This window comes from Tenebrio molitor, chromosome 2, assembly GCF_963966145.1.
Source record: "Tenebrio molitor chromosome 2, icTenMoli1.1, whole genome shotgun sequence".
In the NCBI taxonomy this organism is placed as follows: domain Eukaryota; kingdom Metazoa; phylum Arthropoda; class Insecta; order Coleoptera; family Tenebrionidae; genus Tenebrio; species Tenebrio molitor.
Genome location: NC_091047.1, coordinates 681,747 through 697,666, shown reverse-complemented (window position 1 = coordinate 697,666; position 15,920 = coordinate 681,747). Strand labels below are relative to the sequence as shown.

The following is a 15,920-nucleotide window of genomic DNA, read 5'->3' as shown; positions in this document are numbered from 1 at the left end:
TTTTAAGTGAGCCGTTTGTTTTAAAAGGTGTATCCATGGAGGTAGTAGGTATTAACAGGAGGGAGCACTATTTGAAAAAAGCGGAAATGCCGCGTAAATGCGCACTGCTATAAAGTGGTACTAAATACAGAGCGCACCAAGTGCCTTTTCAGTGGCGTAGTAAAATTGGTATTTTTCACTCTCTTTGCAATTCTTCTGAATTACAAAAAGTCCAAAAATAACAACAAAAACAATAAAACAACACCCAAACACGGAGAAAATTCATACTAAAACCACTCACACGTAAAGCCGAGAGTAAAATAACTGAAATGCCCAAATTCCCCAAATTACTCTTGTTGAGCACGCCACTGAAAAGATTCGAGCAGTGGGCCAACAGTATCAGTAACGCTGGCGGGTAGTTTGAGAAGAGTCATAAAGTGAGTGACCGACTGGTACCGCATCTAAAGCATTGACGGTATAGGGAATGCTCCGTCCTTATAATACTAGGTCCATGGGTGTATCCCATACGTGAAACTACTAGTCAACGAGGTAAAACTCAAATTGTGTGTAAAAATTACATGTTTAGTTTCCACCATGTGCTTGGTTCAAGCGAATCGCATAAATAAAACCTGCAAAGCGTTTATACTTACTGTTGGTGAAGGAAATGAAAGAATATTATCTTCGGGAAAATTTTCACATTACCTGTCTTTCGTGCGGAGTTTAGTGCATCCAAAACGGGCAAATTTTTGGAACGTGCACCTTTAATCCCTTTACCTGCATCCGTGCGGAATTTCGAATCGCCCAATAACCTGGCAAGTTGGAGCTTTTCGCAGGCAGATAGTTAAGTACCTACCATAATCCTTTCGTGGGCGTGGCGGTACCACTTTGTGAGCCTCGTACCGCTTAATCCCTATCCTCACTCACCAGCGGATTAATTTTGTGTTTGTGGCCCAACTGACATACGGCCGTGGCGCCACTGGTTTTGCCACGCCACTGGAATATTTTGTCCGCGCAGATTTCCCCCACGAAATGTTAGGTATACCTCCCGCCGTCCTTACTGTACCAGTTCTGGATGTTACGGTGGTTGTGTCGGTTCTGTTGGCGGGAGCGTTTCTGTGTTTGCGATGAGTGGCATCAGGAAGTGCCGGCATATGGACGACCCCAACTTCCGCGATCGGCTTTTGAGAGCAATCTCAAAAGCCGATGACATACGCGTTGATTATGTTAACAACAACAAGATTGGGGTCACGTCCATCCGGCGCCTCCTAGAGAATCTCTACGTGAGGTGGCGCAGGGGAAAGGCCGAAGAAAAGGTGGAGGACTATTTAATAAAACATTTGAAGTCCTCCACCAAAAGACAGTCTTACATTGAAAAGATCGAGGCCTTTCGCCTGCAGGGCGAGGCCACCCACGAGGTGCCACTCAATGTGCCACTTGAGCCCATCAACACCAAGGCACATGATCTTGTTGAGCCAGGCGGCGAGACAGATCATGTGCCAGGCACAAGTGGCCAGACTCAAGTGGCACAACCAGAACCAGGAACCTCCCGCCCAAATAAAAGAAAGCGGAAGGGCGATGAGCTGCTTCTGCTGGAAGCCAAACGCTTCTTGGGTGCAAGGTAAGGGGGCACAGTAAAACAAATGCAATATTTCTAATTCTTTCTAGTATAATGCTTGAACTTATTTCGTTAATTAATAAAGCGAACAAGGCGCCGTCTTGGTACAGTTGCGATTTTTCAAGGGCTAGTTGCTGTTTTCTTGCAAAAATATTGTTTTTTGGCATCAATTCGGAGGATTTTTCACAATTTTTTTATAATAAATAAATATCTCCTGAACTTGTGATAAAACATGCAACAAAAATGGCTGTGAGATAGGAGGTTTTAAAAAACCTCTTTTTATCGACGTACGTTCTTGTAGGTATGAGTTCCAAGCTTTCCCAAAACAGTGTTACAAACGTATACTTACATGAAAAATCTTAAAAACCATAAATTTTGAGTTACGAGGTTTTGCGGTGTCGCCTATTGTGCCTTAACTTTGATAGTGTGATTTATTAAAGAAAAGACTAATCTTTGATCTCGTAATAAGAGTTTATTAAAAGAATGAATATTTTGTTTTTTGTTCGACACTGTCAGAATTTGAGAATTTTCGCCTATGTGAACGGATTTTGATAAATTTGACAACTTGTCAAAACGAAACGTCAAGCTAATTTTAAAGATTTTTAGCGATTTGGAGCCTTTAAGGGGCTCGTCGAACAAAAAAACGTTGTATTCAACTCGTTCTTGTGTAATTTTGGCTTTTTTTGGCACTCGTGGACCTTTAAAACTCTCGTTTCACTCGAGTTTTAAACTGGTCCACTCATGCCAAAAAAAGCCAAAATTACACAAGAACTCGTTAAATAAATAACTATTATTATAGCCCGAAAACGCTTTTTTGGCTTCCCGGACTGTTTGTCACCATGTAAACAATTCTTTTGCAAAATGGAAACCGCGTACCTACAGTTTAAAGGAGGTCATGTGAAGAGGTGTCGAAAATTTACGTTTTCATATATCCGGTAGGGGTCCGGTTTTAAGGGACATTTTATAAAATTTTTGATACACACTTATGATGAGACATGCAAGTTTTTAGGTGGAATTATTATTTTCGGAATACTATCTGATACGGAGTTCATTGGTTTTTGGCCCGTTGTTTTATTAAACTTTTTAATTCTCCACTGCTCACCTTGATCACGATAACCAGAGGTCGATTTATCATGAACAAGCATTTACGATGGATTTTCAATGTGCTCCCTTTATTAGGGGCATTAGTTAACTTGATCATATCAATATTACTGGATTTTAAATTTTGAATTTCCTGGCGTAATTTTTTAATTTCTTCCTGTAGAGGAACAGTAACTAACTCTATTATTTCCGATAATTTAATTCATGTATAAAAAATCCCATAAGCCGCGATGCATTTGTCACTTTGACATCGGATAAAGTTAGCCCTAACTTTGCATCTGGATAAAATGTGCTTAAACTTCCATGGCAAACTTTTTCGAACCTGATTATTGTTTGTTGTTATGATAACTAACCAACAATCTTAAACATTGACACAGCTTGTAATAAATTGACGTGCAAAATGGCCAATTCAATTTTTCATAATTACCTACCTATTATTATTCATTAAATTATCTCATCGAATTACGCTCGAGGTTTTTTTCGTCCAGAATAAAATTTCATTTTTTAAACTCTAATTTGGTTTCTTTTTGGTAAATTGACTCCACAAACCACCAGATAAAAAAACTCGTCCTTCGGACTCGTTTTTTTATCGGGTGGTTTGTGTCGTCAATTTACCAAGCAACCAAATTATCGTAAAAAAATTCAATTTTATCCGGACAAAAAAAGACCTCTCGTGTAATTACAGTCGATAATTTTAATTGATTGAGTGATTTGAGTATTACTATTTAGAACATTTTCTAAGTTCCGAGATGTCACATAATCTTCAGTTTCAGATTTATCAATATTCTGCATCTCAACTTGTAAATATCATACCATTTCATTTTCATTAATTCCAAAGAATTTTTCTTTAACACGAAGTGTTGGAACAATACTGTAAATCAAGGTAATTTTTCTAGAACGGCACGGTTTCGGCCGGAAAAGATAAAATTTTTTGAAAAAACATGAGTTTCTACATCTCATGCAAAATCTTTGACCAAATTGGTCGCAAACTTTCTACCGTGTGAAATTTACTAGAACTCGTTTGATTAATGTTTTCGTCACCAGTTGGGAAGATCCAACCGAGCAGCCTCGTGAATCCGACACTTTGCATGAGACGAGGCTTCTTCGTCGCCTCAGAAATCACCCGAACATTAATCTCGTCCGGTAAGCACGTCACAGTTATCCCCTCTCCCGATCACTCGACCAATCAAATTGCAGTGGTTCCAGGAGAGATTGATGTTCGGATACCGAAAAGTCGAAGCTTTGCACCTGGAACAGGCCAACACCGATTTCTTCAGCCTGTGCGAGCTCCTGAAGGACTATTTGGGACTTTTAGGGTCGGTGCGCGACGCTTTCCACGAACGCACCAAACTTTTCCAACATTGGCAACATTCACAGCAGATGTTGACAAAAAAGCCCGAAGCTAAAACCAAGATGGAGCTGACCAACAGATCCAACAAGGAGGACCAAGTCGGCGCGGAGGTGATCGAGGTGACGAGGTGAGCACTGCTGCCAACCGAATAAAGCCACCAAACTTGTCGAGTCTGTAATTAACGGTTATTTTGAACGGTAGGAAGCAAAAGTCGAACGGTGCCAAGAAAATTTCGCCAAAATCTCAAAAATGATCAAGATGTGCAGTGGAGAGATTCGAAAAGTGTCGGATTCACGACTTCAAGATGATGTTTATCAAATATCTGGAGAATCATCTAAACCATCAAGCGCTGGTTTGTCGTTCAATAAAAAAAACAAAACATGAGGATAACTGTGGTGTTTCAGCTCGTGAACCCTTCTTGCCCCAAGCTAGCCTGGCTAGCAGAACCGACATTCCTATTGGAGATTCCCAGAACTTTAATGGTACCTCTTGTAATAAGTATTAAATTTTTAGCCGCATGTATCGCACCAGGAATCTCCGAATCTCGTCCCTATTTTTATTTTTGTCATTTATTATTATACATAATCAATTTTTTCTTCTAGTTTACGTGTCTATTTATGTTATCTTGTGGAGCTGCCGAAAGCAACGAGCACCTCAGCTCAGCAGCGGCGAAGTCATAAGACTTTTCAATAAAGTAGGCGTAACCGTCAACAAAATGGACGAAACTGATCCGGTAAGTGCGTCACAGATCCCCTCTCCCGATCACTCGACCAATCAAATTGCAGAAAAGAATTGAGCCACCTGACCAACGGGGTCTCGCGTTCGGCGGCCATGTTGAGCGCCTGCGAGGGCCACAACTCATTGTCCATGGCGCTGTCACACTTCGCCCGTCGCCGATACCGTCTAAGCTTTGCACCTGGAACAAGCCAACACCGATTTCTTCATCCTGTGCAAGCTCCTGAAGAACTATTTGGGACTTTTAGGGTCGCTGCGCGACGCTTTCCACGAACGCACCACACTTTTCCAACATTGGCAACATTCTCAGCAGATGTTGGCCAAAAAGTGCGAAGCTAAAGCCAAGATGGAGCTCACCAACAGATCCGACAAGGAGGACCAAATCAGCGCGGAGGTGATTGAGGTGAGCAGTGCTGCCAACCGAATAAAGCCACCAAACTTGTCGAATCGGTAATTAACGATTATTTTCAACAGTCAGAAGCAAAAGTCGAACGGGCCAGGAAAATTTCGCCTAAATCGCAAAAATTATCAAGATGGAAGTGGAGTGATTCGAAACGTGTCGCATTCACTACTTCAAGATGATGTTTATCAAATATCTGGAGAATCATCTAAACCAGCAAGTGCAGGTTTGTCGTTCAGTAAAAAAAAAAAAAACACGAGGATGACAGTGGTGTTTCAGCTCATGAAATACCTACTGGGAAGTCTTCTTGCCACAAGCTAAAGCTGTTGCCTGACTAGAGGACCTCTGCAAAGAATAGCAGAACCGACATTCCTATTGGAGATTCCCAGAACTTTAATGGTAGCTCTTGTAATATAAACTTTTTAGCGGCTTGTATCGCACCAGGAATCTCCGAATCTCGTCGCTATTTTTATTTTTGTCATTTATTATTAAGTATATGTACATAATCATTTTTTTCTTCTAGTTTACGTATCTATTTATGTTATTCTGTGGGTTTTTCCGTGCAATTTTAGGATTCAACGTTAGTGTAGAGTCTTTGTTATATACATATAATATAAAATTTTTAGCCACTTGTATCGCACCAGGAATCTCCGAATCTCGTCCGTATTTTTAGGTATTTTTGTTATTTATTATTATACATTATCGATTTTTTCTTCTACATTACGTGTCCATTTATGTTATTTTGTGGCTTTTTCGTGTAATTTTACGATGCAACACTTCTGTAGAGTCTTTGTTATATATAAACCTCTTGTATGTACTTAATATAAAATTTTTAGCCACTTGTATCACACCAGGAATCTCCGAATCTCGCCCTATTTTTATTTTTGTTATTTATAATTATACATAATCAACTCTTTCTTCTAGTTTACGTATTTATTTAGGTATGTTATTTTGTGGGTTGTTCCGTGTAATTTTACGATGCCACGTTACTGTAGATCCTTTGTTATCTATAAACCGCCTAATAAGGAAATTATATTTGTTATGTGCTTCGTATAAGGGATAAATACCTTAATATTGCGATAAGATACTTTAGAGACTTGATTCTTGTTGTTGTTGTTCAAGTGTAAGGTTACGTAAAATTATGTTACCACCGATAATATATTATGTAAAGTGATGCATGGTATTAATGAATATTGTATTGCTTCCATTAAGTATAAAAAATTTAATAAAAATACGTACATTACGTTACGACTCGCTTCTAAGTTCTCGCTTCCCAACACCAGCGCTCCTATCGGTCACAGATATTTACCCGATTAAATTTTGACGTTTCAAATTTAACCGATATAAAAGCCAGAAAAACCATAGCCACTACGGCTTTTTATATGTATGAAGGAAATAATCGACTGTAATTACACAAGAGGTTTCATTTAGTCGGCAAAATATTTTTTGCAACGAAAACGTATTGCTTAGCAATTAGACGAGAAAAATTGGTACGATAAAAGCACGACGGCCGTAGGCCGGAGTTGATTTTATCGTGCCAATTTTTCGAGTCTAATTGTCAAGCAATTAGTTTGAGTTGCAAATAAATATTTTTCCTGACTAAATGAAATCTCGAGTGTAATTCGGCGAGACAATTTAATGAATGAACAATGCAAATTTAATTTTTTTATTTGGTATTAAAGGTATTAGATGCCTAGCAACTAAAGGTATAAGTTACCTGAGTGTTTTTGCCGGATAAAAGTTAGGGCAAACTTTTATCCGCTGTCAAAGTGACAAAATCACAGCGCCTTATGAGATTTTTTATACATGAATTAAATTATCGACTGTAATTACACGAGAGGTCTTTTTTTGTCCGGATAAAATTGAATTTTTTTACGATAATTTGGTTGCTTGGTAAATTGACGACACAATCTGGTGGTTTGTGGAGTCAATTTACCAAAAAGAAACCAAATTAGAGTTTTAAAAATGAAATTTTATCCTGGACGAAAAAACCTCGAGCGTAATTCGATGAGATAATTTAATGAATAATAATAGGTAGCTATTTATAAAAAATTGAATTGGCCATTTTGCACCTCAATTTATTACAAGCTGCGTCAATGTTTAAGATTATTGGTTCGTTATCATAACAACAAACAATAATCAGGTTCGAAAAAGTTTGCCATGGAAGTTTAAGCACATTTTATCCAGATGCAAAGTTAGGGCTAACTTTATCCGATGTCAAAGTGACAAATGCATCGCCGCTTATGGGATTTTTTATACATGAATTAAATTATCAGTAGTAATACGACGAGTAGTCAATGTTACGCCGATTATTTTTGTGGTGATGTTACGAATGTCAACGGCGCTGCGATATGAATTTAACGAGTGCATTAGCACGAGTCGAATTCGACAGCGCCGTTGACATGAGTTCCGCCTGTATTTGAAGAAAACTCAGTTCAAAGAGTGCACCTTCAGACCAATGTATCTTTGTAGGGGGAGTCCCGATTTTTTTTTAATTTCCATATTTGGACTACTGAAGTGATCCCCTACAACGCTCTGAATTCGGAATTTGCGAATTTATATATTTATTTATTGTTATTAATTCATTTGTCGCGTGACTGTAGGTATAGGTATCTTGAAGTTCTGCGGTGTATGTACCTACAGATGGATAGGTTACCCTACCTATAGGTGCCTGTGATCAGCTGTGACCACAACCTAATTTGAAGGCTGGATCCGCGCCTGCAATCTTCAGGGATAAAAATTACCAACAATTGAACGATAGAATTCACAGTTTTACAGTTTTAAGGCCCATACCAACTTAACAGTCCTTTCACAATGGCGTTAAAGTTACGTCAATGTTAAAACGTTAATGTCAACGTTAGATCTGGAAATTCAAAATTACATGTATTTTAGTGTGGACCGTTCACAATGGCGTTATGATGAAAGTTAATGTTATATGATATTGTTAGCGTTAACGTTAGACCCAGAAATGTTCTGGATTAGCCAACGGAAATAATTTTAAAAAAGTACTGAAATACATGTAATTAGATCTAACGTTAACATTAACGTTTTAACATCGACGTAACGTTAACGCCATTGTGAAAGGACTGTTAAGTCAGTAAAAAAAAATTTTTTTTTGGTTTCCACTTTTCGCAGTCCAAAAATGATGATTTGAGAATCATCCAGATATTTAGTACCTACAGACAGGTTTGTGAAGGCGCCGATAAAAATTAATTTCTGAGAGGAACAAGCGAACAAGTCGCCGTATATTGGCCTGCGTCACATCCTCTTCCATAACAGATGAACTACAAGAAATTCTTGGCAGGATTAGGAAGGACCCGTAGAATTTCAACAGCGTCGAGTTATTGAGAGTATTCTTATTGAAGTACATACCTTGGTATTGGTACGATAAATAAAACGTTCTGGTAACTACAGAAGTGAGGTAAAAAATGAAAGTCTTTTATTGACAGTGCAACAACAACCCTCATGTTGTACCGTATTTGTTTAATCAAGTAATTGCGTCAATTACGCCAATCGATTCGATTCGACTAATTAGATAGATGAATTGATAAAAAAGAATTAGGTACCTACCTATCAAACATTTCGATATCTTACCAATAAAAAAGCTATTAAAAACAATTGTGTCACCCGTCAAACATTAAATTACTGAAGGCCTTAACAAATTACATGATTAAATTAAACCCAAAAGCCACAATTCTAAATAGGTGAACATAATTACGGGGTGATCAAGAAGGACTGTTTAAGTTGGTAACACTGGATCATATTTTAAATCGTATAACAGGAGTAACTTCCGGTTGTTGGTGGCTTGTCGTTGTTAATGCTATACCTACCTACAAGGTGTCTCAAAAATGGCGCCCAATCTCTTGAGGGGTTAAACTATTTGAAGAGTTGAGTTCAATTTCGTTGTAAATTTTTTTTTCCTTTGGCTAGTTTCCAAGTTATACACATTTTAAAATAAGCAAATTTGGAAACATCGGTTGTTATGCACAATCAACCAAACCAATTCTCTTTCGAGGTCAATGTTGACACTGTTCTTTTAGCGTATTTTGGTAGGTCATTACTCTAAAAAGGACTTCTGTGTTGTTTCACTACCCAAAGGGGTCTTGGAAAAAGTAAAATTGTAAAGTAATTTATAATTCAGCTGTAAAATTTGGTAATAAAGGAGATACATCTCTTTGAAATCAACATCATTTAGCGACAACTCATTGTTCATTTTTGAGACTCCAAATTAAAAGAGAGGACATCGATAAATGCCGTGAGTGTGACAAAGACAAAAGTACAGTGCATTTTTTTTAACTGTTGCCATAGGGAATTGCATGGTAAAACTTATACCCGCTGTTAACTTTTGTTCTGATGAAAATATTCAAACCATTTTTGGAACAAAGTTGAAAGATTTTTTAAACTATCGGATAGATTACAATTCAATTTCCTAAACTGTCGAAAAAGTTGTGAAAAAAATATTTGTACCACGCCGGAATAATAGTCCGTCGAGCGGCCGCCAGAATAGCGTCCTTGTCGGCTCAACCAGCAACTGCCTATCCCCACTTTTGATTTTTGTCAGTTTCATTTAAAAAATAAATAGCGAGATCTTCTGGTGGCTATGATTAAATTTCTTTATAAAAAAAAACAAAACGTAAAAACGTTAACTCACAAATAATTCAACACATTAACAGAAATTATCAAAGGAATTGTTCGAAATGTTTTTCTTCGACTATTTTGTAAATGTCGCACTGGAATGGAATTTGGTCAGGTTGAGCCGATAGAGACGCTATTCTGGCGGCCGCTCGACGTACTATTTTTCCGGCGCGCTTTAAAATATTTTTTCACAACTTTTTCGACAGTTTAGGATATTGAGTTGTAAACTATCCGGTAGTTTAAAAAATCTTCCAACTTTGTTCCAAAAATGGTTTGAATATTTTCATCAGAACAAAAGTTAACAGGGGGTATAAATTTTACCATGCAATTCCCTATGGCAACAGTTAAAAAAAATGCACTGTATACACAATTTTAAGGGATGTTTGTATCGTGTCAAACAGATTAACTTACATCAGTGACGTGGGAAATAGAATAGACAGAGCATCACCATGTAAAACGTTGATTCCTATAATGCAACATTATAAGTAAGGGCACGTTATGCAGCAGTAATAGCAAATCTGTTCTGTATTTGCCTAACATTTATGTGTCAGTTGCGCGGGTTGCAGAGGTATCGTATCTGTTGTTTTTATAATTAACAAAAAGGACCTATTTGTTTGCTTTCATATAATTATAAAACTCATACTTTTTGAAGATAACTAGCACGTGTTATGTTAAAAATTGCAAAAAAGAACAATAACCTTTCTATAGATAATGTCATTACAAGAATCTGTAATGTTGTTTTTGCTACTTTACCCTCTAACTTATTTTCTCCTATAGATAGCCATATTTTAGATTTTGAAATTTTTTCGGAAAATCATAATTTTATATTAATCAAACAAATAATTGTTAGTTATACCAAAATTAAAGTTCATTCATTTTGTATTGAACTTTTCAAGGTCAAATAATTTAAATTTTGGTACTGTAATTATGTTTTGTAAATAATGACATGCATATAACCAACATAATGTGATTTAGCAATGCTCAATTCAACGTTTACGGTGTTTACCTGCATGTCACTATTTACAAAACATAATTACAAAGCCAAAAAGAAAATTATTTGACCTCGAAAAGTTCAATACAAAATGAATGGACTTTAGACTTCATTACTTTAACAAATAATTCAACAGAAATTTAAAAGGTAAGTCTGTAAGACAGCTTTTTTGCTCGACACTCAGAATTTGAGAATTTTTTCCTGCGTGAACGGATTTTGATAAATGTCACAACTTGTCAAAACGAAACGTCAAGGTAATTTTAAAGATTTTAAGCGATTTGGAGCCTTTAAGGGGCTCGTCGAACAAAAAACGTTGTATTCAACTCGTTCGTGTGTAAATTGGGACTTTTTGGGCACTAGTGGGCCACTCATGCCAAAAAAGTCCCAATTTACACACAAACTCGTTAAATAAACTACTATTTAACAAAGGTTGTACTTTTTAAACATCGATAATAGTAGTTTATTTAACGAGTTCGTGTGTAATTTGGGCTTTTTTTGGCATGAGTGGGCCAGTTTAAAACTCGAGTGATCGAGTTTTAAACTGGCCCACTCATGCCAAAAAAAGCCCAAATTACACAAAAACGAGTTGAATACAACGGTTTTTTTTGTTCGACGAGCCCCCCAAAGGCTCCAAATCGCTGAAAATCTTTAAAATTACCGTGACGTTTCGTTTTGACAAGTTGTCAAATTTATCAAAATCCGTTCACACAGGAGAAAATTCTCAAATCCTGACAGTGTCGAACAAAAAATTAATTTGGCTTTTGTCCGTTTTTATTTAATGTATCTTTTTATTGTATTTTGTTATCCCCATCATTATAAAACTTTTGCAACAGCAACCAGCAATACAATCGGTGGCCATCTTGGTACGGGCAAAAATGTACAGGTGGGAATCAAAGCGGTGTATCTTATTCTATATCCCACGTCACTGGTTTTAACACTCAAGCTCTCAAAAGGTAACCACTCGTGTCACTTTGACATAATTTAATACTGTCAAAGTGACACTCGTTACCTAGGAGACCTTTCGTGTTAAAAATCGATCATTTCAGAGCTCTCGTGGAATTACAATCGATAATTATTATTCGTGGTAATTTGTCATACATCGGTAATAAATTGCCAATAAATAAATTATTTTTAATTACTTAAATAAGTGCAAATTCCCAATTACTAAGAGATTTTCTTGTACTGACTCTCGTTTAGCTGAATGGTTATGATGAAGTAGGTAGTTACGGTTCCCACCATGCTAAAAATGATACTTTTATTGATGGTAAAAAACCCAGCCGCGCTAAAATCTCTCGTGTAATTTTTTGAATCGTTTGCTAACTTTGTCAAAACGCTCGTCTCTTCAGATTCACATGTAAATTTCTCTTGCATCTTGTAACACAAATCGATAAACTGTTTAGCTTTTTGAACCGTAGAGTCGATCGGCAAGATGATCGACAAAACGTTACCCTGAAATGTTCAGACTCATTTAAGTTTTCCATCGATAAATTTTAACTTACCGTTATCACAATCAACATGAGAATGCCAGAAGTCAAACCGTGTGAATATAAATTGGAGTTAAATATAAAAGAAACAAAAGTAAAATTCAAGCAATGAACCATTTGGAATCCGCAATGAAATATTATCAGTAGAACTTGATAGCCGAACAATTTGTTGCAAATGTCGACGTTTTCTCCTAGGATTCGATAGCTGTGTGCGATGCTGCTCAGTTCGTGTAGAATATTCGGTCGCTTGGAAATTCTCAAGAGACTGTTGTTAAGGTCTTCATATCTGTTTTTTAAACCTTCTACCAGACTCCTCAATAAAATAATTATCAAAAATTCGTAGTACAATTCTATAAAACCGCCCATGATGAGAAGTCTACAATATGACAGTTCAAGAACATTTGCCCAAACGTACAATACGTACGCTCCGAATAACGCAAACACTAGATGTTTCACAAAAAGACCAACATAAAAATTCTGCGGTATTTCCAGTTCTACTCGTCCCCTATTTTGCAGTTTGGTGTCGACGAGCTGGAAATTAGAGAACAGCGTTTTCCAGTCTTCCGCATCAAAAAAGGACGATTTCACGACCGTCAGAAGAAGCAACGCTTCCAAGTTCAGTTGTATGCCAATGTAAATGACTTTCTGCGTGAAAAACAATGCTCCGTCGATTTTCTTAAACGTCTCGTCTGTGTACGTGAAAATGAACCAAACTATCTTCACCAGTATCAAAAAACCTCCATAAAATTTCGACCGTCGAGATTTGTGAACTGAATTCTTCTCGAAATCGTACCATGACGTGATCAGGAAAAAGCTCAAGTAATTGTAAAACGGACATATGAAAGAAATATCTTTTACCGAGAGCTTCCAAATCATTTTAACCTCTCTTCTGTTTTAACCGCTCGCGGAACCGCCGTCCACTCGACTTATTGGTTAATTTGATAATAGCGGATGACAAACAAAGAAAAAAAAATATCAATACAGGAAATGAACAAAAACAATCCCATTTACAAATGTTTTTGTCACATTACATCGTCAATGACACGTGTTGGATGTCAACGCAATTTTTTTCCCAGAAATTATACAAAACGAAAATTACTGTCAAGGTCACCTGTAGAGAGCACTGCTAGTGCTGCTGTGTTGATACTGCTAAGTTGGAAAACTTTAATAACACTAGATAATTTAATAAATAGGTATAAAATCAGTGGGATTTCAATTATAAATATTTCTTTTAAATACAATTTAAAAAATAAATGATAATTCAGTCCAGGGTGAATATCCTCGCTGCGATATCGTCAATCATCCAATCCACCCCTTTCAATAGATTCTCCCCCGTGACGGCACTACACTTGGCTATTTGCCAATGATGAGTTTTGATTTGGTCTAGTTCAAGTATTTCCTTGAGTTGTTCTGGAGAACAGGCCCCTGGCAAGTCTTGTTTGTTGGCAAAAATCAACAGGGTGGCTCCAGCCAATCTCTGTCAAAAATATCTTAAAAACAACTCAAACCCCCACAATTACCGCGCACCTCCTCCTGTAACAGCGTGTGCAGTTCACCCTTACAATCCTCCAGGCGCCTCTTATCTGCACTATCCACCACCCAAATCAGACCATCTGTACACTCGAAATAGTTCCTCCAATATGAACGCAACGACTTTTGCCCCCCCACATCCCACAAGTTCAGCGTGAAACTGAAACATCCCCCCTCGTTACTTGACTCGGCGATTTCTGGACACTTACCCCCTGTGTTCCAGAGTTTTGATGTTGAAGCCTAGAGTGGGCGAAATCGTGTCGATGGGCTCGCCGTTGAACCGCTTCAAAATTGTCGTTTTGCCGGCGTTGTCCAAACCACTATAATTCTTTATTAAGGATAAAACAAATCGGGTAGAATTGAAAATTGTTAGGTTAGGTGTCGGGAGTTGCAGTGCACGGAAGGATACAGCATTAAAATGCGCATTTCTTTTTCTTTCTGCTTCATCTTCTTTAAAACCGTCAAAAAACCCATCTCGTTCGAAATCTAACACAAATCACAATTCAACTACTTCGTCTTGTTAGGCCCAGTTAGGCCCACGAATTTAATTTAAATTCTGACAGCGATTTGACATTTGACAGAATTTCATTGTTTGGTTTTGGTGTATTACTGGTTGCATACAGTGAGAATATGAAGAAATTAATTTCTCTTCATATCTTGTCTTTTATTATTATAATCAATTTATTTGTAACCAACCATTCCACACAATTTTTACAATCATTCTTTTTTTAATATACACAAATTCTTAACTCTCAATATTATTGTAGTTGGATAAAATTGCTGTCTTATTACAACGCGCAGTTATTTTATTAATAATTGTAAAAAATGCTTCAAAACCTTTCATAACATTCACCTTTATTCGTAATTACATTGCGCTCTGGTAAAAAACGGAAAAAACCATTACATATCACCCGTCCGAGAATGTTCTATCTAAATGAGTTTTTAACCACTTTTTCGATAACGCACCATTTAAAAACTGCAAGGGAACAATGCCCCCCAGTACAAAAATGGCATCCACCACAAACGCGTTCTTCTTCATCTCGTTTTTTGTGTTTTTGAGCTTGGTGACGGCCGGCCCGCCCGTTTCTAGATCGGCGAAAACACGTAAGTCCAATTTTTCGCCAAATTAAAACGTCTCATTCGTAACGTCCCACCAGTGCGTCTTCCATTTCTGGGCCCACGCTGCGAAGGATGCCCTCCGAACTTTTGCGACGACGATCCTGCAGTCGTCCAGGGCTACTGCTGCGGATGCGCCCGATTTTTCGGTAAGTCCTTCGCGCGTCCAAACACGCATAAAATTATTCTCTCGCCGTTTTCAGACGTGCTGCCTGTCACATGCGGAGCTTTCCTTCACTGCCCTTTGAACAGCTACGACCTGTGCGAGGACTACGAATACATGATGCACTGCTGCTGCTGACTCCATTTTCTCTGAACATGTGACACTACGTCCGCAATAAAGTCTTACTTTCCTTGCTGACAACTGTTTCAGAGTGATGTTTTGCGTTGTTTCGTGCTATTTTTTAACTGCTCGAAGACACGTTCACGATACTCTCCTCTTTATGCGAAACACGTAAATCCAATAAATTTCCCTTGCAATTCCCCCGCACCTGTTTACGCAGAAGTGCCACACTGGATCCGCGTCAATTCTTGTGCAATTTCTAATTTCAGCGTACCTACATCGACTTTTGCATTCCGAGATTTGAACAGTCGCATTTCCTATTCCTTCTTCGCAGGACAAAGCAAACCACAATCGCGAAACCTCGCGACCGTTTCGTAAAAAACCAAGCTGTTGCAACACGACAACCTTAATTGTGTCGTTTTTTTTTGCTCTCCTTTGTACGCTTTTTCGCGTCTTGCATCGACGCTCGTAAAAATCTATTATCGCAAGACCGTGTTAATTTCCTGTGGTCATGCACCCCAAAGCACAAAGGCGCCCCGGCGCCCTTCCACCCCGACCCCGACCCGTACCAAGCACCCGGCCATCACCGACCATGCCATTTTTCCAGTGTACACACCGGAAGGGTAGGGTTATGACGTGTACCATCGCAGGTGAACACAATGCCATTATGTAAGGTATTTTTGTGCATGATCGGAATACG

At 38.0% G+C, this 15,920-nt stretch overlaps 3 protein-coding genes across 5 annotated transcripts; 2 read left to right on the top strand and 1 right to left on the bottom strand.

The window, feature by feature from the left end:
* Positions 1-446: 446 nt before the first annotated feature.
* On the top strand, positions 447-6,408 carry LOC138124637 (sorting nexin-1-like). 3 transcript variants are annotated; one of them, XM_069039739.1, is made up of 9 exons: positions 447-1,597; positions 3,740-3,838; positions 3,893-4,173; positions 4,248-4,398; positions 4,451-4,528; positions 4,649-4,779; positions 4,832-5,184; positions 5,256-5,407; positions 5,461-6,408. In XM_069039739.1, exons 1-3 carry the CDS (start codon positions 1,104-1,106, stop codon positions 3,909-3,911), a joined length of 612 nt encoding a protein of 203 aa, XP_068895840.1. In that variant the 5' UTR covers positions 447-1,103; the 3' UTR covers positions 3,912-4,173; positions 4,248-4,398; positions 4,451-4,528; positions 4,649-4,779; positions 4,832-5,184; positions 5,256-5,407; positions 5,461-6,408. The 3 variants fall into 3 exon arrangements, with proteins under 3 accessions (XP_068895840.1, XP_068895839.1, XP_068895841.1); XM_069039738.1 differs by having other exon boundaries at positions 4,451-4,779; XM_069039740.1 differs by having other exon boundaries at positions 993-1,597; positions 4,451-4,779.
* Positions 6,409-13,496: 7,088 nt separating this feature from the next.
* Arl2 (ADP ribosylation factor-like 2) lies at positions 13,497-14,391 on the bottom strand. Its single transcript, XM_069037246.1, has 4 exons — positions 14,231-14,391; positions 14,031-14,141; positions 13,819-13,981; positions 13,497-13,768 (listed from the first exon to the last, which is right to left on the bottom strand). Exons 1-4 carry the CDS (start codon positions 14,293-14,295, stop codon positions 13,553-13,555), a joined length of 555 nt encoding a protein of 184 aa, XP_068893347.1. The 5' UTR covers positions 14,296-14,391; the 3' UTR covers positions 13,497-13,552.
* A 281-nt stretch (positions 14,392-14,672) lies between these two features.
* On the top strand, positions 14,673-15,301 carry LOC138122864 (uncharacterized). Its single transcript, XM_069037251.1, has 3 exons — positions 14,673-14,925; positions 14,979-15,086; positions 15,141-15,301. The coding sequence occupies exons 1-3, from the start codon at positions 14,811-14,813 to the stop codon at positions 15,236-15,238; spliced, it is 321 nt and encodes a 106-aa protein (XP_068893352.1). The 5' UTR covers positions 14,673-14,810; the 3' UTR covers positions 15,239-15,301.
* Positions 15,302-15,920: the final 619 nt, after the last annotated feature.